This window comes from Oncorhynchus mykiss, chromosome 12 (assembly GCF_057628025.1).
Source record: "Oncorhynchus mykiss isolate SJ-2025 chromosome 12, ASM5762802v1, whole genome shotgun sequence".
In the NCBI taxonomy this organism is placed as follows: Eukaryota; Metazoa; Chordata; class Actinopteri; order Salmoniformes; family Salmonidae; genus Oncorhynchus; species Oncorhynchus mykiss.
This window is the reverse complement of record NC_143033.1, coordinates 88,870,761-88,897,444: the sequence shown is the minus strand read 5'-3', so window position 1 is coordinate 88,897,444 and position 26,684 is coordinate 88,870,761. Positions and strand designations below refer to the sequence as shown.

General features: G+C 42.8%; 3 protein-coding genes across 11 annotated transcripts in view; 1 reads left to right on the top strand and 2 right to left on the bottom strand.

Annotated features, from left to right (window-relative positions):
- Positions 1 to 88: 88 nt before the first annotated feature.
- Positions 89 to 4,915, bottom strand: LOC149979423 (beta-galactoside-binding lectin-like). The gene is made up of 4 exons (XM_090193957.1): positions 4,781 to 4,915; positions 1,221 to 1,300; positions 791 to 962; positions 89 to 608 (listed from the first exon to the last, which is right to left on the bottom strand). The coding sequence occupies exons 1-4, from the start codon at positions 4,784 to 4,786 to the stop codon at positions 462 to 464; spliced, it is 405 nt and encodes a 134-aa protein (XP_090050083.1). The 5' UTR covers positions 4,787 to 4,915; the 3' UTR covers positions 89 to 461.
- A 9,181-nt stretch (positions 4,916 to 14,096) lies between these two features.
- On the top strand, positions 14,097 to 23,063 carry LOC110485220 (GTP-binding protein 1). Of its 2 annotated transcripts, XM_036938903.2 has the most exons (14): positions 14,281 to 14,770; positions 17,155 to 17,266; positions 17,417 to 17,597; positions 17,878 to 18,061; positions 18,229 to 18,393; positions 18,683 to 18,806; positions 19,018 to 19,132; positions 19,238 to 19,382; positions 19,469 to 19,651; positions 20,000 to 20,135; positions 20,250 to 20,428; positions 20,708 to 20,872; positions 21,372 to 21,422; positions 21,724 to 23,063. In XM_036938903.2, the coding sequence occupies exons 1-14, from the start codon at positions 14,573 to 14,575 to the stop codon at positions 21,835 to 21,837; spliced, it is 2,052 nt and encodes a 683-aa protein (XP_036794798.2). In that variant the 5' UTR covers positions 14,281 to 14,572; the 3' UTR covers positions 21,838 to 23,063. The 2 variants fall into 2 exon arrangements, with proteins under 2 accessions (XP_036794800.2, XP_036794798.2); XM_036938905.2 differs by lacking the exon at positions 21,372 to 21,422 and having other exon boundaries at positions 14,097 to 14,770.
- The window catches only part of sgsm3 (small G protein signaling modulator 3), a 25,066-nt gene continuing 21,265 nt past the window's right edge, over positions 22,884 to 26,684 (bottom strand). For all 8 annotated transcript variants that reach the window (XM_090193951.1, XM_090193949.1, XM_090193945.1 and 5 more), the window contains exons 20-21: positions 26,574 to 26,634; positions 22,884 to 26,123 (exon numbers count right to left, since the gene is read on the bottom strand). In XM_090193951.1, the coding sequence (XP_090050077.1) occupies positions 26,040 to 26,123; positions 26,574 to 26,634 (145 nt within the window). In that variant the 3' untranslated portion in view covers positions 22,884 to 26,039. The remainder of the gene's footprint in view (positions 26,124 to 26,573; positions 26,635 to 26,684) is intronic.

The window sequence follows — 26,684 nt, the reverse complement described above, 5'->3', positions numbered from 1 at the left end:
TCTGACATTGATAGCTACACAGACATGTACAAAAAGAGAACCTGCTGATTAAAAATCACATTTTCACAAAGGAAGAAACAATCTGAAATAGTTCATAAAAAGATCATTTTAATGAACAAATACTTTGCACTTTTCTTAACCCACTTCTGGAATGATCTGGAATGATTGTTCCACATTAATGAAAGACGCATTTATCTTCAATAAAACCATTTCAACACTTCCAAGCTTGTAATGTGCTGCTATTGTAAAATGTATATTTTACTTGCAGGTTTCACTGTTAGTGGCTCCATCCATTGGTTAGGAATGGCAGCATTAAAACTAACTTAAAACTATGGTGAGTGAGTAAAAAAAACAGAATAAGGCTTGTGTGTGGACCTCTGGAAAGCCAATGAGTAGCCAGACAAGAAAGCTAAAGATCCAATTGAGTGCCTAATGGAGGATTCTTCTCCACTCCGACTGGTCTACTTGATCTCGACGCCCTGGATCCTGACGTCGCCCTCGAAGTGCATGTATTTATACTTCTCGTCTCCTTGGCGATTGGGGAAGTGGATCTCAGAGCCGTCGGGAAAAGAAACTAGGAACTGCTCCTTGGTGAAGGTGATATTTATCTGAGACAGAGAAGTAATTACACATTTTTATCCAAAGAGGTGCTTAGGTATTTAGGATGCAGTAATTGCAAGTTATTGCCACCAGAGGTCCCCAGTAGAACTCCCTTATACATATGGGAAGCGAGGAGGACATTCACATCAGCATGGGTTAAATTGGAAACACACACAGTGTAATTTCTCACCTTAAACTTCTCTCCCTGGTTGAAGGGGAATCCTCCCTCTCTGTGCTCCTCACACCACTTGCCTCCATGGTAGGAATTACACACTACGGCCCGGGTGTCTCCGTGGGCGTCGAAGCGAGGGTTCATGTGCAAGGCGAGGTCATCCTCGCTGTTGCCCACGTTGATGACAAAACTACAGGAAAGGAAGAGGAGAGCAAACAGACAGAAGGGATAAGGAACATCCTTTAACCTACAGGACAAGAGGGTATGGATTGATAATTACACAAACAGCTTATCTTATCTACTTTCATTGTAGTTTGATAATATATGTTGTGAATATGAACGGATCATTCTCGTGAAACAGTGACTAGTTTCTCTAGGAGGTCTCTAGGCTGCTGACTGAGAAGTGGAGTGACAATGAATTGTGTCTGAATGGTGGTTAGCTACTCACTGTGTTGCCTCAGAGTTGGGGATCCCTGTGATGGTCAGGGTCTGGCCCACCTTGAAGGACATGTTCTTTACCACAACACCCTGTAGGGAGAGAGAGAAGGGAGAGACCGAGAGAGAGAAATACATCAATTGAAAAACATTAAAGGTGCAATTAGCTGATAGTTAATACGTAATTGGCCATAAGTTATGGCCTATAACTTCTGAAACAAAGATGGTTCTATCAAAGCATTGTTATAATAAGTACCCAGATGTCAATTCAATGTATAATCCATATTAAAATGATGTGGAACAACGCTGATTCAACCAGTGTGTGTTCAGTGGGTATAATGTAGATGGACGTGGCTCTGGTGTAGAGAGCTATAGAGTATGGCTACACTTTGCTAAACCCTTTCCTGTACTTTTATCCTAGACCCATCAGTCTAACAAATACAACATCTGTCTCTAATTAAAGCTTTTCCATCTATGGAACGGCCCAACGATTTTTTATAAATCCCAGTCCTGGACAGCGTTCCCATTTTCCATGCAGTGATTTGGAATTTGGAGGGGGAGGCTAAATCTGTCCATAAATGATGGGGGAAGGAAGGCTGGGTTACACTCAGTAAGGCTTAAGTGAAGTCACATTTTCCGCAGGGTCCATATTATGGTGGGCAGCCAACATGGGACCAATGGAGGTTGGGCACGGCACAGAATCAAAGTACTGAGTGATCTTTACATGTGTCAGGGGAAATGGTGTTTAGATGATGTTTGTCTGCACATATACAGTCCTCTTAATGAGCTGCATATAGACCTCTTATTGTTGCCCTTCTTTCCATATGACATCTATTGGCCGTGGTGTGTAGTAAATGTTACCCATTTCTGTCACTTGGCAACTCCCTGTTCCTTCTCTGACAGAAGACAGTTAACCAGTTGAGCTAGAAACCAGGTCGATAAGATACTGTATAACCCTGGACAACAGCAGCTAATCAAACAGGAACCTCAAAGGGAAATGACATCAACATTTGTACTTCGGTTTTGTTTCTGTCAGCATAACAGTGGGCATTGGACAAGAACAACTGGCACACCTTACCCCTGAACATGTGTTTTAGCTTTCTTACTTGAATGCACTTCTTGTAAGTCACTGGGGGATAGGAGTGTGTACTTAATGCTTTCCGTGTAACTTTGAACGTACAGTAAGTACCAAATCACTGCTTACAAGACATACACAGTAGGACACAGTATTAGGCCTTTAACAGTCCAGAGCCAGACACAAACCCATTGACATCCAATCCAGAAATACAACAACAGGATAATATAACATTAGAGCTCTATTAGTGTGGCACAGACTAGAAGACTACATTCTGACAAGAGAGAAAGAGAGAGAATGTAGAGGAGAGAGAAATGAGAGAGAGAGAGAGAATGTAGAGGAGAGAGAAATAAAGAGCGAGAGAATGTAGAGGAGAGATAGAGGAGAGAGAGATAAAGAGAGGAGAGAGAGATAAAGAGAGTAGAGCGAGATAAAGAGAGGAGAGAGAAATAAAGAGAGGAGAGAGAAATAAAGAGAGGAGAGAGAAATAAAGAGAGGAGAGAGAAATAAAGAGAGAGGAGCAGAAAGGGAGGGGTAGAGGGTGGAAGAGACCGACAGAGAAAGAAAAGTTACAAAAATGAGAAATAGGGAAAGTGGTATAAAGTTCAGAGAGAGAGAGTGGGAGAGAGGGGAGGAAAGAGAGAGGGGGCGATAGTGAAGTATTTCATTCTTTCCGTGTTAGTCCTCCCCCTTAATGTAAACTGTGTGCAAAATCTATGGCGCTAGCTGGACTTGGCTACATGCAGCCCAGTGCTACTTCAGACTGCAGTTCCCATCCCAGTGTGAGACATACCTCTCCACACTGTTTGAGAGACACAGGAATGGGTACACGCAATGCAGAAATAGAATGGGTAGAATGGATATACATAGTTCGGAAATCCACATGATAACTCCTGGCTGTATACGTTACTTACTATCAAGCTTACCTGACTGACATTTACATTATAGTCATTAAATAGCAGACGCTCTTATCCAGAGCAACTGTACATATTTTTCACACTGGTCCCCTGTGGGAATCGAACCAACAACATTGGAGTTGCAAGCACAATGCTCTACCAACTGAACTCAGGACATGACAGCCAATCTAACCCTTGTTAACCTGACGTTTACTGTAGGTATATCCTATAGCTCCGCTTGGGGAAGATCATACTGGCTCACTGGATATAACATCACTCTGCTACTCGATCTATTCTGACTTCTGTTTACGATAACTTGAATTAATTTAGATCTGAATAGAATTAACCCTGTTGTTCGCAACACATCTATGATTACCATGGTAACCACAAAACAGCCACGGTGAAACAAAGCCTTTACTTTTATACACAGCCAGAGACCTCAGAGAGTGTTCACACACACACACACACACACACAGTTAACTGTATTACAAGACCAAGGAGAGTCGTTGTTAGTCACGCCCAAGACACTATGCTGCACATTGAGTTCCTGTTAAAAGTGAGGGAGTAAGTAATATTATTGACTAAATGTGGATTGTAATGTCCAGGAACAGTAGGGTGTGGCCCAGGTTGAACCCACAGTGATGCTGTTCATGATCATACTCTGATCAGAGGCAGTCTATCCCACACTGCCTACTATACCCATATAACTCCCACCCAGCCAACTGTACTGTACCCATATAACTCCCACCCAGCCAACTGTACTGTACCCACACAACTCCCACCCAGCCAACTGTACTGTACCCACACAACTAAATACATATGGGTTCAGATTAAACACCCTAAAAATAGTGGTCCGGACCAAAGTCGATCTTATCAACACTGCTGGGGGTGCAGACATTGATAGGCTATACTTATGCTTATGGGTTCCCTGATTTGTTAAGGGTGTACCAAGCACCCCCATAGTTCAACCCATTCAAATCCTACTAGTACATACGGATTAGATCATCATATCTAAAGATCACATGGAAGGTATTAAGAGTATAAGGAACTATTTAGAAGACACATGGATCTTATTAATCCCCAAAACAAACATATCACTGCTGTCTGTCTGTCTGTCTTCTACATGCCTGCCCCACCAGGCCCTATGTCCACAACCTCTGTTATCAGTAGTAGTTTCAAAAAGTTTAAATAATTCATTGAGAGAATAAAATTAACTTTTGCAAACGATATAACTAAATGATATTGCAATGAGACACCCTTCTCATCTGTAGTCACTGCAGAAAAATAAAAAGTGCTATGTCATAAAACCTAGCCTGAACAAGACAGTCTACCATCTACCGTGCCAGAAGTCTGATTAGTCTTCTTAGACGCATCGACAACAAGGTTGACTATAAAAGGGCATTGTTAGAGAGGACATTGCTCTATTACATTGGGCTACAGAACATAGGCTATTAAAATCGGATAATTATTTTCCCAACAGCTGTTTTAAAGCGCCAACATGAACCGTTATGAACTTGAACTGCATGTAGGCTACTTTTCAGATAACAATCAAATTAACTAACATATCAGACATTGTAAACCAGTCAAATAAAATGTACTTACACTCATCTTGACAGCACAAACCGCAAATGTTCACAGCTGAAGAATGCTTAGCTGGCTTCAGACTGCAGTAGAACCAAGCAGGCGAGCTTATATGGTCAAGTGCACTAGCCAAATGTGAGTGACGCTATGATAAACCAATAGGAGTATAGGCGCTCAAAAAACGGACCAATCACAGATAAGTTTTAAAAAGCGATATAAACTATTTAGCACGCAAGAGAGGACGAAAATAAAACGTCCATAGTTGAAGGTGATTGAGAGTGAGAAGATAATTAATGCAAGTTTATTTATGATCTATTTATAATAACAATATATTTGGGTGAGTCAGAGGAAAGGATGTAGATGACCACAAGACCAGAGACACAAGTAGAGATCACTTTCTTGTTGCCTGGGAGACAGCAAAATATTTGGTGCCAGACAAACTTTTGTAGCTTTTGACTAGGGGAAATTAAATTGTAGCTTTTAGTTGAAAATTGGTTTTAAATCATTGATCAAGTTTTATGTAGGACGATATGGAAGAAAAAAGTGTAGTCACAAGCTGACATCGTCTTACAGTATTGCATTTTGGAAGCAGGCCCCCATCAAAGAAGAAACAGACTCTTATGACTGCCTCTGCCTCTCTTTCCCAGGACCACATTTTAAGATCAGCAATAAAGCAGAAATGCTTATTATTAGTCAAAAGGTGGCATGATATTTCCCCAACACAGAGTACATTTCCTGGACTAGCTTGTTGGGGGTAAAGTGGTCTATCTGTGACTTTGGCCAGCGGTGGTGGGGCATCTGTGAGGTGTGTGTGAGAATGCTCTGGCGTGTGTGTAGGACGCAGGGAGAGAGAGGTGGGACCATTGGTTTGTTTATGTGAATATAGGTGGACTGAGCACTAGACTGATTAATTAGGCCGTATCTCAGCAATGGGCTCTGTTTACACATCACTCATATAAATAATCAACAAGACACTCTCTCTTGCATACACACTGACCTCATGCACGCGGGCACACACAAATAATCAACCCAGAACACACGTACTAAAAATTGTATCAAATAATACTCATATTCCCTACTCAACACACAATGATCATATATATAATTTTGACAATGTCACCGTGAGTCCACAGTTATCAGAAAATATGGGCTGTGTTCAGTACGTTTTTACGTTCTGGAATGTTCAATTGAACGGAAACGGTGCTGTACTGAACGACCAGTTGAAATATGGGGAGGGGTTTGGTTGGGGGTTGGGGAACGCTGTCAAGTTTCAAGCCACAATTCGCCACACCCACCAAACGGGAGCAAACATACCTCAAAGTCTGTTCAAGAACTTACAAGAACGTTTTGGGGAAACGTGATGTTCAGTACAAACCAGCGGTTGGAACCAGTTCAGGGAACAGAACCGATAACCCATTTTTTTTTTTGAGGAACAGAATCAGAACTACAAACTAACGTGATCTATACTGTTCCAGAACAGAACCTTTATTTTAAAATCATGGGAATAGGTAAAAAATCCGGGAATTTTGTTTTTGTCACACAAATAATGCAACAAAGCCCCTTTGCAAAGCCCTCATAGTATCATTCAGCAACTTATTCCAGTGTCGGCCTGCCTTACAGAACATATTTGCCAGGGTATGTGCCAGGGTTTTATAGCCTATTTTTTGTTTTATTTTGTACTTTCTTAAAACAATAATTGTCCATCTCATGGTTCAGCTGTCAGAGTTGCGACCACTAAATACATCAGGGCATTGCATGCATAGGCCTATAGGCTTAGATGTCTACTGTATGATATTACAAAAAAATAATAGCATAAAATATATATAAAGGAAGAGAATCTTAGGACTCACCCCGAGAGATAGAGAGAGAGATGCCAGCGGCCATGCTGCAACACCAACATGCATGTCTTTATGTCAGACAGCTACTGCGTCTAATATACAGATAAAAGACCTACAGAAGGAGGCTACTTCCTTCATTTTCGATCAGAATATTTTGTATAAAGATAAGCATTATATTGTTAGATTATCGGAGTAACTCTGGTAGGCCTTAAACGTCTTCCTGACCTCAAGTTCAAATGTCAAAGACAGTTGGAGCCCAGCCACTGCCTTCATATCATAGGCCTGTAGTAGCTAAAGCCTCATTATAGCCACACCACACCAAACCTTCAGAAATGCTTCTAAACTTATTAAGGTAATATCAAAACTAAGTCAGGCCATTGTTTATAGGGAAAATATGAGTACGCTATTATGTTGCCGCAAACACAGAATTACAGTTAGAACTTAAATTGGCCAAAGAAAATGTCTCAACAGAATGAAACAGAACACTTGCAAACTGGTTTTAGCCACTGTCGTAACGTTTGCTATCGTTAAATGTGAAGACTGTTATATTATCAAATCAAGTAATTAACTAGGAAGTCGGGGCACCACGGGAAAATTTTGTTTATAGAGTTGCAATTTCAAATGTAACTCTACAGATATTTTATTATCTTATCAATTACAGTCTTCTATTAATGTATTATTACCTCATCAGTCTCATTCCCGAATGCCGCAAACCCTTGGATCTCTGCACAAACCCTAGCATCTGAAATCATGAATCAGCGATATACAAATTGGTTTAATTACTTATTTACTAACTAACTAATCAATCACAGAAATACATAAACACACACAATAGTTATACATGGTTTGATATACACTGACATGATACACTGAAAAGTCCCTAGTGGGCTATGCCGATTTGATGGCTTGGTAGACAAAGGAAAGGGGTGGGGCCAGCTCAAGAGCGGGAAACTCAGAGTGGACCTACGTCGACTACACTACACTCATGGGAATGCTTATACTTTGAACATGAACAACCACTCATTTGAAAGTAAATTGCAATTCACATATTTATGAGTGTATGCCTTTGTTGTCCCTGTTGTCCCCAGACTAAAGAATTTAAACAGCTGCAGCCTGAATAATTGGTCTTTAGTTTGTAGATTTCTTAATAACCATTTCAGCATGGGGATGATCTCCACGTTCTCTGGCCTTGTCCTTTGGTAAAGTTGCCAACCATTTCAACATGTAGCGGCAGCTCCATGTTTTCTGGTCTAATGTAAATTTTGTCGGAAGTGGGTTTTATACTTAGTAGAAAAGGGGGCGTTCCATGACGCCATGTAATGTCTGTGCTCATGGGGGCGTGGCCACTGACTGATCCTAAGTTACTATGAAAAACAATTCTCATTTAGAAGACTAAGATCACATTGTTATCTTTCCAAAAGTATTTCTATACTCAATAATTTATTTTATACAATATTCAGATGCATCCCCCATAATTGAGAAGTGTATACAAACAAAGAAACAGTAATATGTGTCTCCTATCCTTCATGAGGTCACCAAATTAAACTAGACTTGACTGTCCTTAAGTGTCCACGGACCACTCCAACCACTCCACTGCTTGGAATACAGAAATACTGTTGAATTATTCAACCTTTTGATGACCAAGTGTCTCTCTGTGTTCCACAGACATTCCAATCTCGATACTACAGAGCCCAGAAGCAGAGTACTTTACGAGCGCCATAAAGCGGCCCCCTCCACCTCTGTGGGAGAGAGAGGGAGCTGTAGAGCGGACCCACTGTAACCTGATCCTTCAGATCCTCACAGGAGAGTCATGACACCACAAATGTTTTGAACAGGCTATATTGCAGCAATTACCCCAAAACGCTAGTGCCTACCATACCCAACACATGACAGCAGTAGCCTACTGTTATTTATTTTACAACAGGCCTACTTATAATCTATCTTAAACTAAATAAGGATCACACAATAAAAAAGACAGATACAACTAAATTTAGCCAATGAAAATGTCAAAATTTGGCATATTTAAATAACTTATTTTGATTAATAAATAGGCTAACAATAATAACCATGATACACAATAACAATAATGATAAAACAAATTACAAATACAAAAATAAATAAATGTAAATTCCAAAATTGCAATCTACCTGAATAGTGAGTTTCACAGCAGCCTGCATTTGGCTGCTCCAAAGTTATTCTCATCTTAGTCCAATACAATATGAAAACGTGTCCACACAGAGGATATTCCTCTTGTAGGCTTTTCACTGTAGGCATCGTGCAAACTGCTCCACAATGTAGCAAACGTTCAAGCGAACTGAACTTACCTTTGAACTCACTGCTAATCACCATTCCTCTCCCTTCCTCTGGTATATAAAGCAGCTTGTTTTACCTCAGTATTAGTTGAGTGTTTGTGGCAACATAGACCATTTAACAGACAATGTCACATAAATGATGTGCAAGCTTCAATGGGGCAGAAGTCCATGAGTTGTTGTGATTCTGATTGGCCAGATAACTAGTGATAATGACAAGAAATTGCCATATGGGGAATCGTAGGCTAGTTTTATGTTGTTTTGAGTTTTGACTGATGTCATGTCTGTGCTAATGTGGCAAATAAATGGCTAGCTGGCTAACAACTGTAACAATGTATTTGAGAGACAGCAATTGTTCATTGTACAAATGTATTTGTTTTCAATAAACATTGGAGATTAAATATAGTTTACATGTTGTCAACAATCTAATCCAACCTTGTCTGTTTTGCCCCATATTTACACTCATAGCCATGGAAAGTAGGGGTGCTGAGGGTGCTGCAGCACCCCCTGAAAAATCTAATATTTTTTTCATAAAAGTAGTGCACTTGTCACGATCGCCGTAGTTCGTGGAAATGACCGGACCAAGGTGCGGCGTGGTGAGCGTACATTTTTCTTTATTATAAATGTCGCCAACAAAACAAGAAACAACAAAACCGACCGCGAAGCTTACTAGGGCTATACAGGCCACTAACAAAGACAACTTCCTACAAATACAAAAGGAAAAAAGGCTGCCTAAGTATGATTCCCAATCAGAGACAACGATAGACAGCTGTCCCTGATTGAGAACCATACCCGGCCAAAACATAGAAACACAGAACATAGAGTTTCCCACCCGAGTCACACCCTGACCAAACAAACATAGAGAATAAAAGGATCTCCACGGTCAGGGCGTGACAGCACTGGGCGTTTACTAGTATTATCGGACTGATATAGATGTCTGTAGTGGGGGCAAAACATTTTTTTCAGCATCTCTGCTTTGCTGAAGAAAGGTAGTTCTATAATTAAGAACAGGATCTTGCAGGTTTCAATAGTTGGAATTGTAAGAGTTGTTGCCCCGTCTTTTCCTCTTCTCTGTGATGTCATTCTAATGGAGTCCAGAAAGAGCTAAACCCTGTTCTCAAACATTCACATCAAAAGGTGCAAAGTTATGGGCAAAGACACAAAACATCCACATCAAATTACATATTGTTCTTGATCAAATAACCACTTTTTGTGCATTATTAATTTAACATCCTTACAGACCACTTAATGTAAATGTACATTACTGTATTGTACCTAGGCTGGTCATCTAGGTTTGTACCTGTAGACTTTCCATAAACACAAAGAAGAAAATGCACAATACAGTAATTGAGTACATCGAGAAATCAAGGGGTTTGTGATTATGTGATGTGATAATGTGCCTCAGTTGGTAGAGCACGGCCCTTGCAATGCCAGGGTTGTGGGTTTGATTCCCACAGGGGGCCACTATGAAAATGTATGCGCTCACTACATCAAGCAACTATTTTCAGATCAACTGTTTTGTGCAGATAATTATCAGACTCAAGATACAAATGCTGGTAAACTCTCAAATACATTTAGTTTTTGTTCACAAAAGTAGTGCGCTGGGCCCTTACTAGTTCTGTATTAGCGGACCGATATACTGGCCCAAAAATTGCAGCACCCCCACCCCAAATTACTTATCGCGGCTATGATTGGGCACACGCCCATTTTGTTGCTAGAAATAACCAACCCAACTATGGGGTGGCCCAATTATTTTGCATTTCCTTTTGTTGTGCGTGACCTGACTAAAAACCACAACTTGTATCACACAACCATACCTACCGGCCTTAAAATCTATTCCATATCTCGATACTATCCCCAATATGCTCCAGTGTCTTTGTGCTATGCTTTTTTAGTTAGTTAATCAATACTCTGAACTGGAAACCTTGTCTTCAACTCCTCCTCATTGCAATATCACTCCTCAACCTAGCCTAAGATACAGTCAAATCTAATCCTTATCTGTAACACCAAAGACACAGTGGTTACCTAAAAGGAACTCCAAGATAAGCAGTGACAAACAACAGTAGGCTGTGGCACAGGATGTGGCTTTTCTGTGAATTTGGAGATGGAGGCCGATAGATCAGCATCTCATCATCTGTAATCGAGGAGCTGTTCTTGAAGTGTTATTCTGCCAAGGCTAAGCTGTCCCTGTTCTCTAGGAACATGGGGGAAGCCTACATGAGCCATGATGATGATGTAATAGAACACAATTAGTGGGGAATAACGAGGCGATGCACAGCTGTGGGAAGTGAGGATAGCCCACATTTAATATACTTTGGACTGCATTGCTATTGAAGTCAGGATAGCCCACATTTAATATACTTTGGACTGCATTGCTATTGAAGTCAGGATAGCCCACATTTAATATACTTTGGACTGCATTGCTATTGAAGTCAGGATAGCCCACATTTAATAAACTTTGGACTGCATTGCTACTGAAGTCAGGATAGCCCACATTTAATATACTTTGGACTGCATTGCTACTGAAGTCAGGATAGCCCACATTTAATATACTTTGGACTGCATTGCTATTGAAGTCAGGATAGCCCACATTTAATATACTTTGGACTGCATTGCTACTGAAGTCAGGATAGCCCACATTTAATATACTTTGGACTGCATTGCTACTGAAGTCAGGATAGCCCACATTTAATATACTTTGGACTGCATTGCTACTGAAGTCAGGATAGCCCACATTTAATATACTTTGGACTGCATTGCTATTGAAGTCAGGATAGCCCACATTTAATATACTTTGGACTGCATTGCTATTGAAGTCAGGATAGCCCACATTTAACATACTTTGGACTGCATTGCTATTGAAGTCAGGATAGCCCACATTTAATATACTTTGGACTGCATTGCTACTGAAGTCAGGATAGCCCACATTTAACATACTTTGGACTGCATTGCTACTGAAGTCAGGATAGCCCACATTTAACATACTTTGGACTGCATTGCTACTGAAGTCAGGATAGCCCACATATAATATACTTTGGACTGCATTGCTATTGAAGTCAGGATAGCCCACATTTAATATACTTTGGACTGCATTGCTATTGAAGTCAGGATAGCCCACATTTAATATACTTTGGACTGCATTGCTATTGAAGTCAGGATAGCCCACATTTAACATACTTTGGACTGCATTTCTACTGAAGTCAGGATAGCCCACATTTAATATACTTTGGACTGCATTGCTATTGAAGTCAGGATAGCCCACATTTAATATACTTTGGACTGCATTGCTACTGAAGTCAGGATAGCCCACATTTAATATACTTTGGACTGCATTGCTACTGAAGTCAGGATAGCCCACATTTAATATACTTTGGACTGCATTGCTACTGAAGTCAGGATAGCCCACATTTAATATACTTTGGACTGCATTGCTACTGAAGTCAGGATAGCCCACATTTAACATACTTTGGACTGCATTGCTACTGTTTACAAAAACATATCCTCCATTCAGTAGCACACACACACCCTCCAGAGAATTAGACGTTTTCCATGATCATTCTATGGTTCTGTGGTTTCATGCACACATACCCACATACCAGCACAGTATCAGGCCAAATTCAGATGACATTGTGTGTTGCTAAATGTGGTGTAAGAGTTCAATGTGTAGCACAGACTCAGTTCCCCTGGGTTGGTCTTGAGACAGTCATAAGACTCAATTACAACACAGAAACCAGAGCTGGATGGACAGAGGAAACAGCTGCATAACTGATACTTCTTCTACAGCAAACTGTACACTGGGTTAGATATAGAGGACAATGTTCCAGTCACGTAAAGTAGTCCAACAGATCTTTACACAACATCATTTTATTATAATCATTTGGTTTCTGCTTATATTTGTCATGTACAAGTGTGTATTTTACACATGTGGTTATTGGAAATGTGTTTTTTTGCATATCCTTCTCTTCCTGAGAAACCCTCGGAGAGTGGGGTCATGGCCAGGGTCTGCCATTATCAGTGGCGAGCGACCATGGGGCAGTTACGGTTAAGTGCCTTGCTCATGGGCACATCGACAAATGATTCACCTTGTCGGTTGGGGTATTTGCCCACTATCATTCGTAATATTTATGTTGGTCACCAGCACACTATTTCTCAGGCTTGGGCACACCCAGTTACTGGAAACTGTGCACATGGCATCTGAATAACGTTATCCACATAAACCATTCCTCCCTCATCTATACTGCCCTCGTGTGTTGTCACTGGGTAGTACACTTGCAATAGAAACCATAATATCGGCCTACAGTATATGATGCCAAATTCACATCACATTTTATTTGCCACTCGCGCCGAATAAAACAGGTGCAGACTTTACCGTGAAACGAGCCCTTTCATAAAAATGTAGAGTTAAAAAGTAAAAACAAATGTGCCGAATTAAAAAGGAAATCGTTGCCAACATACACATCATAGGCCATCATCCAGCCTACATATCAGTCAGTCAGACTGAGCGGCACTGATCATTACTAAATCATATTAAGTAGATAGACTTGAGTAGGGAGAAAATTGTATTTAATTTCCATGGAAAAAATATTATCTTGGGTATGAAACCTCCCTGGACTGTATTTAGCCCCTGTACCTTCCTGTATGAAACTCACTCATTTCAATTCAATGGGCTTTATTGGCATGGGAAACATATGTTAACATTGCCAAAGCAAGTGAAGTAGAAAATAAACTAAAGTGAAATAAACAAAAATGAACAGTAAACATTACGCTCACTCATTATCTATATGTGTCATAGACTAACGTTACTACGGCCGCTGCCAAGAGGTCTATGCCTTTGTGTCACAGTTGGTAGTGTGCCTGCCCCATGATTGCACACTGGCTGACTCGCTGGCAGGCTACATCATAGCTTCGTGGTCTGTTTATACCAATGTCCCATCAGAATCATCAAATGCTAAGCTAACTACGTCACAGCTCTTGCCTTTTCCACTTTATCAAAATATCACATTGGCATCTCACAAGGAAGTCTTCCCTGTTTGCAGATTTCCCCTCGATGACTGGTTATTACTTGGTTACAATTGACCTATGGCTTGTTTGGGAATAACGTTAGGCATGTCAGGCATGTTTTGCACCTCTTTGCATCATTCCGTTAAAGCGACTTTATCTTTATTCAATGAATGAGCAGGAACCAATCCTGATACAATGAGTTGACGCATTGCTGATATCAACCACGCCGATATTTTAACCACGCTGGACGTTTTTTCTAATTATATGTGAAGCACTCACTTGCTCTGATTGGTTTATTCTGGAATATTATTTGGGTATTCGGCGCGCAATTGGTTAGATTTTTGATAAGAAGGTGTGTCAGCAAAAAAACACCATGAACCAACCCCCTTATGTTTTTTAATTTACGTCACCGCAATTTTCTGTTGCCACTTGGAGGATTGTAAACATATGTTTTATTGCTAGCTACACAGAAAGCAGATAGCCAAAACGTACGAGATAATTGTTGTATTCTGCCTGTATCATACAATTGCTTTGTTTCTCAGTTCTGTGTAATAACTGCACATATATCAGCTGTTTAGTGGTCTGAAGCTAGCTAGCTGTCATAATAATCAACACAAGAGACAGCAAGAAGACAATATAGCAATCGTTACTGCAAAGCTGACATAATGGCATCGTTGGCTGCACACGAGCCGAATATAAGCCCAAATTCCATACCAGTCCTCGCAGACGCTCTGATGCCCGCGAGCATTTTCGCTCCGGATGGAGGAGGTTGTGGAGATCATGACGCCGGGGAAGAGTGCCTCGAGGACGGCGACCTCTTCAACGGCGAGACCGGGGATCTCGGTATTGACTTCACTAGCAAGGTAGTTAGCTAGGCCGTGCTAGTCGGGGCTGTGTTTATCATCTTCAAATTGGCATTTATTATGCCTAAACTTGCTGTCATTCTGGCTGCTGTATTGCAAGCTAAGTTAGCTAGTTAGAATAACGATTGCGCTAAATACTAATCAATCTAGCTGAGTGCCCATCTTAAAATGTTATGCAGAATTGCAAATCTAAAAGTTCAGAACTATATTTGTGGCAAAAGTTTGTGGTTTTAAATGTCTCTGTCACCTTAAGCTTTGGTTGAGCTAACGTAGGCTAATGCAATTAGCATGAAGGTTGTAAGTAACAAGAAAATTGAAATAAAGGTGCGGATCCTTAAGAGGCTTTAGCAAGCATATCAGATGTGGTTTGAATGGGTCTTGAATGTGTTATGGCTGATGGCTAGAGAGAGGACACTCCAGCAGCAGTGTGACTCACAAACCACAGCCATGGGCATGACTCTCTTTCTCTGGTTGATGAGTCCTTATACATACTGTGCCACCACTTGGCCTGATGAAACACAGGGCAATAGGGAAATGGTGTGTGTCAGAAGGAAGTGTTTCTGGCAAATGGGCCAGGCTCAACTTACAGAGCTGAACAATGATCAGTGTGTTGTTGACTGACAGGAAACTCATCTCCCTCCATCTTTGGCACTCATCCATATCAAGATCAGTATCAACAGAGAGAAATTAACTAGAATAAACAGAAAGATGCAATACTTCTAGGACTTTTTGGTGTCAATACTACAGAACAAATAGGCTAGGTCTGTGTGTGTGTGTTTATTTTTTATGAAACTTTATTTAACTAGGCAAGTCAGTTAAGAACAAATTCTTATTTACAATGATGGCCTACCCCTGTGCAGGGATGGGGGTTGGGATAAAAAATAAATCAAATATAAATATGGGACAAAACACAGACAACACTACATAAAGAGAGACCTAAGACAACAACGTAGCAAGGCAGCAACACATGACAACGCTGCATGCTAGCAACACAACATGACAACAGCATGGTAGCAACACGACATGGTAGCAACACAACATGACAACAGCATGGTAGCAACACAACATGGTAGCAGCACAAAATATGGTCCAAACATTATTGGGCAGAAAACATCACAAAGGGCAAGAAGGTAGAGACAATAATACAGACAATAATACACACAAAGCAGCCACAACTGTCAGTAAGAGTGTCCATGATTGAGTCTTTGAATGAAGAGATTGAGATAAAACTGTCCAGTTTGAGTGTTGCAGCTCGTTCCAGTCGCTAGCCGCAGCGAACTGAAAAGAGGAGCGACCCAGGGATGTGTTTACATTGGGTACCTTTAACAGAATGTGACTGGCAGAACGGGTGTTGTATGTGGAGGATGAGGGCTGCAGTAGATATCTCAGATAGGGAGGTGTGAGGTCTCAGAGGGTTTTATAAATAAGCATCAATCAGTGGGTCTTGCGATGGGTATACAGAGATGACCATTTTACAGAGGAGTATAGAGTGCAGTGATGTCTTATAAGGAGCATTGGTGGCAAATCTGATGGACGAATGGTAAAGAACATCTAGCCGCTCGAGAGCACCCTTACCTGCCGATCTATAAATGATGTCTCTGTAATCTAGTATGGGAAGGATGGTCATCTGAATCAGGGTTAGATTGGCAGCTGGGGTGAAAGAGGAGCGATTATGATAGAGGAAACCAAGTCTAGATTTAACTTTAGCCTGCAGCTTTGAGTAATAATGACTTTAAGTCATTATTATGAAACCACTATGATGATTTAAAAATCTGCCATCAATGTATGTCTCGAAAAAGCCAAATAAGTCTTCTTCTGATGCAACACTCGGTAACAGAAAGCTGTCAGGCAAGTTCACCTGCTTTTGATTGGGCGATTTCTTTTTCCGTGGCTGGGTGCTCTGGGTGGGTAGAGATTTCAGTGTAGGACCAATGGAATGGTCTTAAATGTGCAAACCCCGCCCACCGGGGCCCGAGTGATGCAAAACGAACTCGCTCACTGTTTAGATTAATCTATTTTCACATAAATGGGGAATTCACAACTCTAAATTGTCTTTATCAGGGTTCCCTAAGCTGAGAACATTGTATAGAGATTGATTTGGACTGAAAGCAAGCTTGTAAGGTAAATCTACAGCCAAATCTGAGTTCCCAGATAGTCAAATGTTTTTAGACGAGATGAATAATCCATTTTTCACAGAAATGGTGTAGCATTCACAACTCTACCCAGATAGAGGACAATACAAGATGAATAGCCCTATAGCTTTTGATAAAGTACAATTAGGCCTATATCAATGGAAATATGTGTAGGCTTTCCACCATGGCTATGTTGTAGGATACCCAGGCCTACATCAACCATTTTCTGTCTCTCCTTCCCTCCCTTGTCAGGTGGCCCTGGTCAGCCCTAATGGAGAGCAGTATGACTCGTTACTACGACAACTCCGGGAGAGGATGGACGAGGGTTGTGGGGAGACCATCTACGTTGTTGGGATGGGCTCAGGTAAGTCAGCCTCACTCACTCACTTAATGAGGCTATACAGTATGCACTGATTTGCTCCTACATTCACTAGCTCACAGAATCAGTCACTTACTGTAGCGAGTGACATTTTACACCGATAAACCCCCCTCAACCCTCACCCCTTTCTATCAGACGGAGGTGACTATGGTCTGGATGAGGGAGACATGGAGGCGTCTGTAGCCACAGTTCAGTCCCTGTGTGAGCAGACCGAGTCAGAGCTGATCCTGCTGAGGGAGCGTATCGAAGCTGGGGGGCAGGTACGCGACTACCTCATCCGCCGACGCGTGGGTGATCAAGACTTCTTGGAGGTCAGGTGAGTTGGGGGAAGGTCAAGTGTCAGGGGTCAAAGGCTGACCTGATCAACAATTAGACATGTTTTGACATTAGACCTGGGCTGACGAGGACAAGCATGTCTCTCAAATGCAATTTAAATTCAAAAAAGCTTAAGGGGACGTTGACACAAAGGGGGGAAATCCAGTGTTGTCAAAGCAACACACGAGCAATACTCTGTTTTCATCCCTCTCCTCTTCATCTTCATCTGATCTTGTGTCCCAAATGTCAAATCTCTCCTCCCCCCCCCCCCCCTCTCTCAGGGTAGCGGTGGTGGGTAACGTGGATGCAGGTAAGAGCACCCTGCTGGGGGTGTTGACCCACGGGGAACTGGACAACGGCAGGGGGTTCGCCCGCCAGAAACTCTTCAGGCACAAACACGAAATGGAGAGTGGCAGGACCAGCAGTGTGGGGAATGACATCCTGGGCTTCGACCAGAAGGGACAGGTGAGGGAGATGACATAGGAGGGGCTTACAGGTGATGGATATTACACTGGGATAACATTGACATGACAATGTAAGGCCTGCTTCATTGATAATTGTGTTGATGAATTGGTTTTATAGATGGAGACATGAAGTTGTTGTTGTGTGTAATCTCTGTCCCTGTATCCTAGGTGGTGAATAAGCCAGACAGCCATGGTGGCAGTCTAGACTGGACTAAGATCTGTGAGAGGTCCTCTAAGGTCATCACCTTCATAGACCTAGCTGGACATGAGAAGTATCTCAAGACCACAGTGTTTGGAATGACTGGACACCTGCCTGACTTCTGCATGCTCATGGTGAGTGAGGGGTTAGCGTGTGGGCCTTGGTGCTTTTTCTGACTTTACTATCCATCAACAGCACCAATGATGAATCTTTCACCATGTTATTTGTCTCTCTCTCCCTCCTTCCTCTCTCCCTCCTTCCATCCTCCCTCCTTCCACCCCCCTTCGCTCTCTCTACCCCCACCCCCCTCGCTCTCTCTACCCCCCCCCCCCCTCGTTCTCTCTACCCTCCCCCTTCGCTCTCTCTACCCCCCTCACTCTCTTTACCCCCTCTCCCTGTCTATCTCTCCCATCCTCTCTCTAGGTGGGCAGTAATGCAGGTATCGTAGGGATGACTAAGGAGCATCTAGGTCTGGCCCTGGCCCTCAATGTGCCTGTGTTCGTAGTGGTCACCAAGATAGACATGTGTCCTGCCAACATCCTACAAGGTCAGTTCCTTTCTTTCTCTTTCTGGGTGCATCTCAAGTCTAAATCTGCTTCCTTTCCTGGACTCCTTCCCCACATCTGCACTGATATGAAATAATTCTACAGGTGAAACTATATTCCCTCTACCCCACCATACTGCTTTCTCTTAGATTTAGTGATGAGTATTGACAGTCATCACAAAACCTGACTTTACTGGTTGTGTTATTGTAACAGAGACGTTAAAGCTGCTCCAGAGGTTACTAAAGTCCCCAGGCTGCAGAAAGATCCCTGTTCTGGTCCAAAACAAAGATGACGTCATCGTCACAGCCTCCAACTTCAGCTCTGAGAGGTAAACGTTAAGGCACACACTTTGTAGCCACAATCACACACTCTTTATAAACTGGATTTTGCTTCAATTATAGGGGACCATAATTCAGTGTGTTTGTGTGTGTAGGATGTGTCCAATCTTCCAGATCTCCAATGTGACAGGAGAGAACATGGACCTGCTGAAGATGTTCCTCAACCTGCTGTCTTCTAAAACCTCCTACAGAGAAGACGAACCTGCAGAGTTCCAGATAGATGACACCTACTCAGTACCGGTTAGTCACACACACAAAGCAGCTGCTACACATGCATATTGATGCCACACACACACCTCTCTAACCATGTTTACCTTCTCTGTCAGGGTGTAGGCACAGTCGTTTCAGGGACTACTTTACGTGGATTGATACGTCTGAATGACACAATGTTGTTAGGCCCAGACCCACTGGGCAGTTTCCTCCCCATTGCAGTCAAATCTATCCACAGGAAGAGGATGCCAGTCAAGGAGGTGAGAGGTGGACAGACTGCCTCCTTCGCCCTCAAAAAGGTATGTTTTCTCTTTAGTGTCCCCTGCTGGAGATGTTTGGTATTACAACACTTTTCTGATGCATAGATTAATGTTTAGTTGAACTGAATGTTTTTTGCAGTGAATAGGAGTCAATACCTCAAGTCTCTCTGTTTCTCTCCCCTCCCTCCTCTCTACCCCCTCCCTTCCCGCTCCCTCTCTCCATGTTCTCTCTCTACCTCATCTCTCCCCTCCCCATCCCTCTCTCCCTCCTCCCCATCCCTCTCTCCCTCCTCCCCATCCCTCTCTCCCTCCCCTCCCACTCCCTCTCCCTCTCTCCCTCCCCTCCCACTCCCTCTCCCTCCCCTCCCGCTCTCTCTCCCTCCTTAGATCAAGCGTTCATCCATAAGGAAAGGCATGGTGATGGTGTCCCCCAGGTTAAACCCACAGGCATCATGGGAATTTATGGCTGAGATTCTGGTTCTGCACCACCCAACTACGATATCACCCCGCTACCAGGCCATGGGTGAGACACACACACACACACACACACACACAGAGAAACACACACACACAGCTGTCTCATGTCTGACTATATATCTCTCCTTCTCTCGTCATTCCTCTTTCTCCCCCTTCACAGTGCACTGTGGCAGCATCAGGCAGACAGCCACTATCCTGACCATGAACAGAGACTGTCTACGAACAGGGGACAAGGCATCGGTCCACTTCCGCTTCATCAAGACCCCCGAGTACCTCCACACAGACCAGAGACTGGTGTTCAGAGAGGGACGCACCAAGGCTGTGGGCACCATCACCAAGGTCAGGGGTTAGAAAGGCTTATGAAGGGTTTATGAATGGTTGGAAAGGGTTTATGAAGGATCATGCTCATGAAGACCCCAGAGTTCCTCCACATAGACCAGAGAGTAGACTGGTGTTCAGAGGGATACACCAAGGCTGTGGGTATCATCACCAAGGTCTGGACTTAAAGGCTTATGAATGGTTCTGAATGGTTTACGAAAGGTCATAAAGACACCAGAGTACCTGCATGCAGAGTACTTCCCTCATGCATTAATCTTATTGGTGGGTGGGTGTTTACAGCTGCTGCAGTCGACCAATAATATGCCGTCAAACTTCAAACCCCCGCAAATCAAAATGCAGTCTACGAAAAAGGCCCCGTACCGCAGAGAGGATGGAACCACGCCTGCCAATGAGGACGAAGCGAGCACAACCCGACCAGACAGTCCGCACCAATCACAACAACTGGTGAGAGAGAGAAAGTGAAGGAACAAATTGAAAGGATGGATGAAGGGAGTGGAGGGGATGGTTAGATGGCGGGTCGAGTCGTGAAAGTAATAGTTTCAGGGCAGTTGAATAGGTGTAAGTGTTTAACTTATGTGTGTGTGTGTGTGTGGTGCGTAAGCTTTCCTCTTAACTTGCTTTACTGCTTCTAGAATGTTTGCTTCTGTAGCTGTGTCTGTCTGATCTGCCTAACACCTCTCCTTTCCTACTATTCTTCTCCACTTCATGTTTTCACACCCTACTGTTTCCTTCCTTTTCATCGCTATTCTCATTTACTGATTACTCCACCTGCCACCCTGTCTCTTTTCCTCTCACCCTGTTTCATTCTCTGCATTCTTTTCAATTTCCACGTTAATCTGCTCTTCGTCCTCTTTGTGCATTACAACGTTACTACATCCTTGATTTGCCCTCCATTCCTCCTCTTTCTCCTCTCTCTGTGTTGGTGCTTTGCTTGCTTCCTCAGACAGAGGGGGAGGATGACCCTCAGAGTAATGAGGGAAACAAAGAGAGCAAGGTAAACAGAAACAAACAGAGCAAGATAAACAATGGGAACCAGGCAGGTAAACAAGATAATTAGGTCAAATGAGTAACAATTGAGTCGTGGGAAATGAGTCTTGTCCAGTAACTTCTGTAAATATCCTGAAACAATGCATGCCTCATGTGAACCAAACATGAATCTTCTAGAGATGTGTCCACAGCATGTAGTTCAGTTTGATAACATCAGTCTTAGCTGGAAGTGATTTTGAATGGTAACCTCATTGTTAACCCAGTTGTTTCTGTTCTCCGTCTGTCTGATTGTGATCTGTTCTCTACAGACAAAGTCAGGAGGAGGGAGCAGGAGACGAGGAGGACAGAGACATAAAGGCAAATCAAACCAGAGCAGCTCCACCACAGCAGCCCCGTCATCAGCAGGCACAGGAGGTTCCTAAACGACACCCCTCTCAGCCCCCAAACTACAGTACTTCCTCCATCCACCTGTTTCAGCAGACAACTACCCCCCCTTCCCAAAACTACTCCACTACAAACCCCTGTCAAAAAAAATGGGGTCATAAAATGTCCCTTTCCCAACCCCTCTCCCTCTATACCACCCATCTATCTATCGCCTTATAAAGTGTCTTTATCACTCACACCAGAGAAAGTCTAGGTGAAAAGCAGCTCCCAGCTCTGTGCTTGTAGATGGTTACCTCTGCCTCCTCACTCTCCTCATCTTATCTCTGATTAGTTTAGAAAGCATCCTTATATTTACAGTATATGAACCTGATATGCCTTCTTTCATTGGGTCTACGGTGAGAATCACTGTAATACTGTGTATAGTTAATCATGGGCCCGAAGCCACATGGGCAGCTATTCCCTTACAGTAGAGTAACCCAGCTCCATGCACTATAGCTCATTGTTTCACTGTTTAGCAGGCATACTAGTTACTCTCATTTCCTATTTACCACTAGAATCCCCCAATATGACATAATGAAGCATGTTTTCTATTTAATTTTATACTAAAATGTGAAGATTAATGAAAGGAAGTAAGGTCACAACTGACATAGTGAATGGTACATTTTAGTGGGCCTTCATTATGAGTGAAATATTGTAGATAAGATGTTTAATTGGCCATTTATGACCGAAAGGAAAGCCAGGGTTTGTCTGACTATCATCACACCCTTTCTCAAGTCCGTCCTCCATGGCCCAGAAAGGGATTGAGTGTTTGTGGGTGAAATGGAAAAATATCCTCCTCTCCTCGATAGCCACCTTTCATGGAGGACAGTCATGTGTATCTTCCTCTTTGAAGAGTTTACAACTATACTACACCCCCTGTGAATCAGCTGTTGTCTAAATAAATGTAAATGCATTTCACTTTACACTTATTTTGGGATCACACCTGTAATTTTCCTGAGCAGAGGAGTCGTCATTTATCCACGTTCGTCATTTTTCAGGAGGCGAGAGGAGTTGAAGGCAACTTGTCCTGTCTAAAATGATTCCATTTACACTGAAAATAAGGTTTATTTAAGAATATAATGTACACTTGATTAGCAACTGTTTAAGTGAGACATTGATTGTAATAATAGTTGCAGTGCTGTTTGGACCATCACTGTTTACATAGTTGTGGAATTCTGTTTGCTTCTGACATTCACCAATAAAAACAGGCTTTATTGATCTCTGATTGGTCAACTGTTGTACATGAAATGAATTTATATTTAAACAGTGAAAACTATAGGCATAGGGGTTGAAATTAGGGTTAACGTTGTGTATAGTTTCAGTGAGGTTAGTGAGTCTGAACTGATACCATTTGTCTGTGCAGTATGACAGAAGTCTATAGGTACGGTAGCATTGCTACGGGTTAAGATGAGGGGAATGAATACAAGTTACTGGGATAGTATACCACCATTTTCTGATGGTTAAATACACTACCTTTCATTTAATATCAGAGCACAACAGGGAGATTGAGTTTATTTTCTTATGTATATAGTGTAATATTACTGCAAGGTGATGTGAGTCAAGTGGCTTTTCTTCAGTAATTACACACCAAGATGGAGGTTAGTTCGATGGCGGATGGACACATCCATTGTAATATAAAGAAATTAACTGAAATAAAAGTTTACATAGTTCTTCCCAGTCAGCAAAGTGACTACTACAGATACACTGTTTAGTAGCCCACAACGGAGAGCCATGTTGGCACTAAACATTTGGAGACAATAGTGGATGGAATGCAGAGTAGAATGGGATTGTTGGGTACCAACACAGATCGACAGCGTGGTTGGAGTAGGTTCCACTTCTCAATCAGCACCTCCTACTACAATACTGGTAGCAGGACACACGAACACAGGAGTACGTTCCACTTCTCAATCAGCACATCCTACTACAGTACTGGTAGCAGGACACACGGACACAGGAGTACGTTCCACTTCTCAATCAGCACATCCTACTACAGTACTGGTAGCAGGACACACGGACACAGGAGTACGTTCCACTTCTCAATCAGCACATCCTACTACAGTACTGGTAGCAGGACACACGGACACAGGAGTACGTTCCACTTCTCAATCAGCACATCCTACTACAGTACTGGTAGCAGGACACAGGAGTACGTTCCACTTCTCAATCAGCACATCCTACTACAGTACTGGTAGCAGGACACACGGACACAGGAGTACGTTCCACTTCTCAATCAGCACATCCTACTACAGTACTGGTAGCAGGACACACGAACACAGGAGTAGGTTCCACTTCTCAATCAGCACATCCTACTACAGTACTGGTAGCAGGACACACGAACACAGGAGTAGGTTCCACTTCTCAATCAGCACATCCTACTACAGTACTGGTAGCAGGACACACGGACACAGGAGTAGGTTCCACTTCTCAATCAGCACATCCTACTACAGTACTGGTAGCAGAACACAGGAGTAGGTTCCACTTCTCAATCAGCACATCCTACTACAGTACTGGTAGCAGGACACACGGACACAGGAGTAGGTTCCACTTCTCAATCAGCACATCCTACTACAGTACTGGTAGCAGGACACAGGAGTACGTTCCACTTCTCAATCAGCACATCCTACTACAGTACTGGTAGCAGGACACACGGACACAGGAGTACGTTCCACTTCTCAATCAGCACATCCTACTACAGTACTGGTAGCAGGACACACGGACACAGGAGTAGGTTCCACTTCTCAATCAGCACATCCTACTACAGTACTGGTAGCAGGACACAGGAGTACGTTCCACTTCTCAATCAGCACATCCTACTACAGTACTGGTAGCAGGACACAGGAGTACGTTCCACTTATCAATCAGCACATCCTACTACAGTACTGGTAGCAGGACACACGGACACAGGAGTACGTTCCACTTCTCAATCAGCACATCCTACTACAGTACTGGTAGCAGGACACAGGAGTACGTTCCACTTCTCAATCAGCACATCCTACTACAGTACTGGTAGCAGGACACACGGACACAGGAGTACGTTCCACTTCTCAATCAGCACATCCTACTACAGTACTGGTAGCAGGACACAGGAGTACGTTCCACTTCTCAATCAGCACATCCTACTACAGTACTGGTAGCAGGACACAGGAGTACGTTCCACTTCTCAATCAGCACATCCTACTACAGTACTGGTAGCAGGACACACGGACACAGGAGTACGTTCCACTTCTCAATCAGCACATCCTACTACAGTACTGGTAGCAGGACACACGGACACAGGAGTACGTTCCACTTCTCAATCAGCACATCCTACTACAGTACTGGTAGCAGGACACACGGACACAGGTGCTACTACGACATCAGATCAGTGCCCACTGTAGCAAAACGTTTCACAACAAAAACAAGTTTCTCTGGGACAAATTCAGGTACATTCCTCCCGGTTTGGTTCTTAGTGATACACCCCAGTCCTTGAGTCTGAGGAAGTACTTCATATGGCACAGTAGATGTGACTACTCTGTACCTAAGGAATGCTACAATCAGCACTTTCTGTATATTCCTAGTCTTCTGCACCTGATCTAAAGTATCAGAAACACTGGTGTGGACAACATACACAGTAGCTTCACCCAAGAACTAACAGCCATGGTGACAGAGAGGACTATCAACCTTGGTTACATACTAATTGCTTCCTTAATAGACACATCAAAAGACCTTTGATTTGTTAGCAAGCTCAGAAAGTAAATGTAATTCGTTGATAGACATGGAAAGTCTTTTGGTGTCTCAAATGATAACCTGGCCACGGTAAGTTGCCAAACATTGCAGATAGAAATGCCATGAATAGAGCTGATGTTATTCCTTATTCTACATGTCAGAAGCATCTTTGTTCTACAATGCTTATTTCTATCTGAACATTCCATAAAGTTGCGTCTTGATGAACGCGCCCCCTATAGTGTACTATCCTCAGTAGAAAGGCTTCGGATGCAGTTTAGTTGAGACGAGGAAGTGAAACCACGATGCATATCAATGTGTTTGTAGAATGATGATCAAATGTCTGAACATTACAATACTTCCTAGTGAGAGGTAGTGATGGAAACACTAGTAGTGGGTTCTGACATAGCAGTCAATATGAAAGAAACAGAAAGATCACTCTGGTAGACACAGCATGTGTTGGGCAGGGGAGTTTTTTGCAGGCTTTGGGTGTGTGTTTCTAGCCATCGATGTCCCAGCTGAAGAGATGATGCTTCACCAACATGTCTTGGACTCCTTCCTTCAGTGGCCTCTGATCTTTCTCCTGGAGGGAGGGGGGGGGGGGGGGGGAATAAAGAGTGAAAGAGGCTGTTTGTTTAAAGGGAGTGTATAAGGAACAGCAGTTGCTGGGTGCAGTTTAAAATGTCCACAATGGAGGTCAAAGGGTTATGGGTGAGGTGTGCGCATTGGGATGGTTTTCCCCAATGTTCACTATTCTACTATCACTAGCCATCACCAGCTACGTTCTCCAACAACTGAACCAGGAACAGCTTGTTGTTTAGATAACTCTAGTTTCCTATTCTAGTCCCTAAACCCATAGTTGAGTAACTAGACCAACTACATTGACCAGAGATCAGAGTTTCCCTAGAGATCCCAACTAAAGAGGTAATGGTCAACCAACACATCTGCAACCCCTTCTTTGAGAATGGTTTTGCAGAATTCAGCCACACACAGGTATGAGTTCACAGGGTGGGTGTTTTACACACATACATACCTCTTTCTTGGCAGGCAGCTCACAGTCCTGAGAGAGACTGAAGGCAAACTTTGAGAGAACCCTAAGGAAACATCACCTTTTGAAAACCACACCACCATCCTTTCCACACAT

What these genes read in the sequence shown, in the direction of transcription:
- LOC149979423 (XM_090193957.1), bottom strand. An exon ending in CCCAACTCTGAGGCAACACA is followed by an intron (nt 963 to 1,220) that starts GTGAGTAGCTAA and finishes CCTTTCCTGTAG; the next exon opens with TTTTGTCATCAACGTGGGCA. An exon ending in ACCAGGGAGAGAAGTTTAAG is followed by an intron (nt 609 to 790) that starts GTGAGAAATTAC and finishes TCTCTGTCTCAG; the next exon opens with ATAAATATCACCTTCACCAA.
- LOC110485220 (XM_036938903.2), top strand. Translation starts at nt 14,573, where the DNA reads ATGGCATCGTTGGCTGCACACGAGCCGAATATAAGCCCAAATTCCATA. An exon ending in CTGACTTCTGCATGCTCATG is followed by an intron (nt 18,394 to 18,682) that starts GTGAGTGAGGGG and finishes TCCTCTCTCTAG; the next exon opens with GTGGGCAGTAATGCAGGTAT. An exon ending in CGCACCAATCACAACAACTG is followed by an intron (nt 20,873 to 21,371) that starts GTGAGAGAGAGA and finishes TTGCTTCCTCAG; the next exon opens with ACAGAGGGGGAGGATGACCC.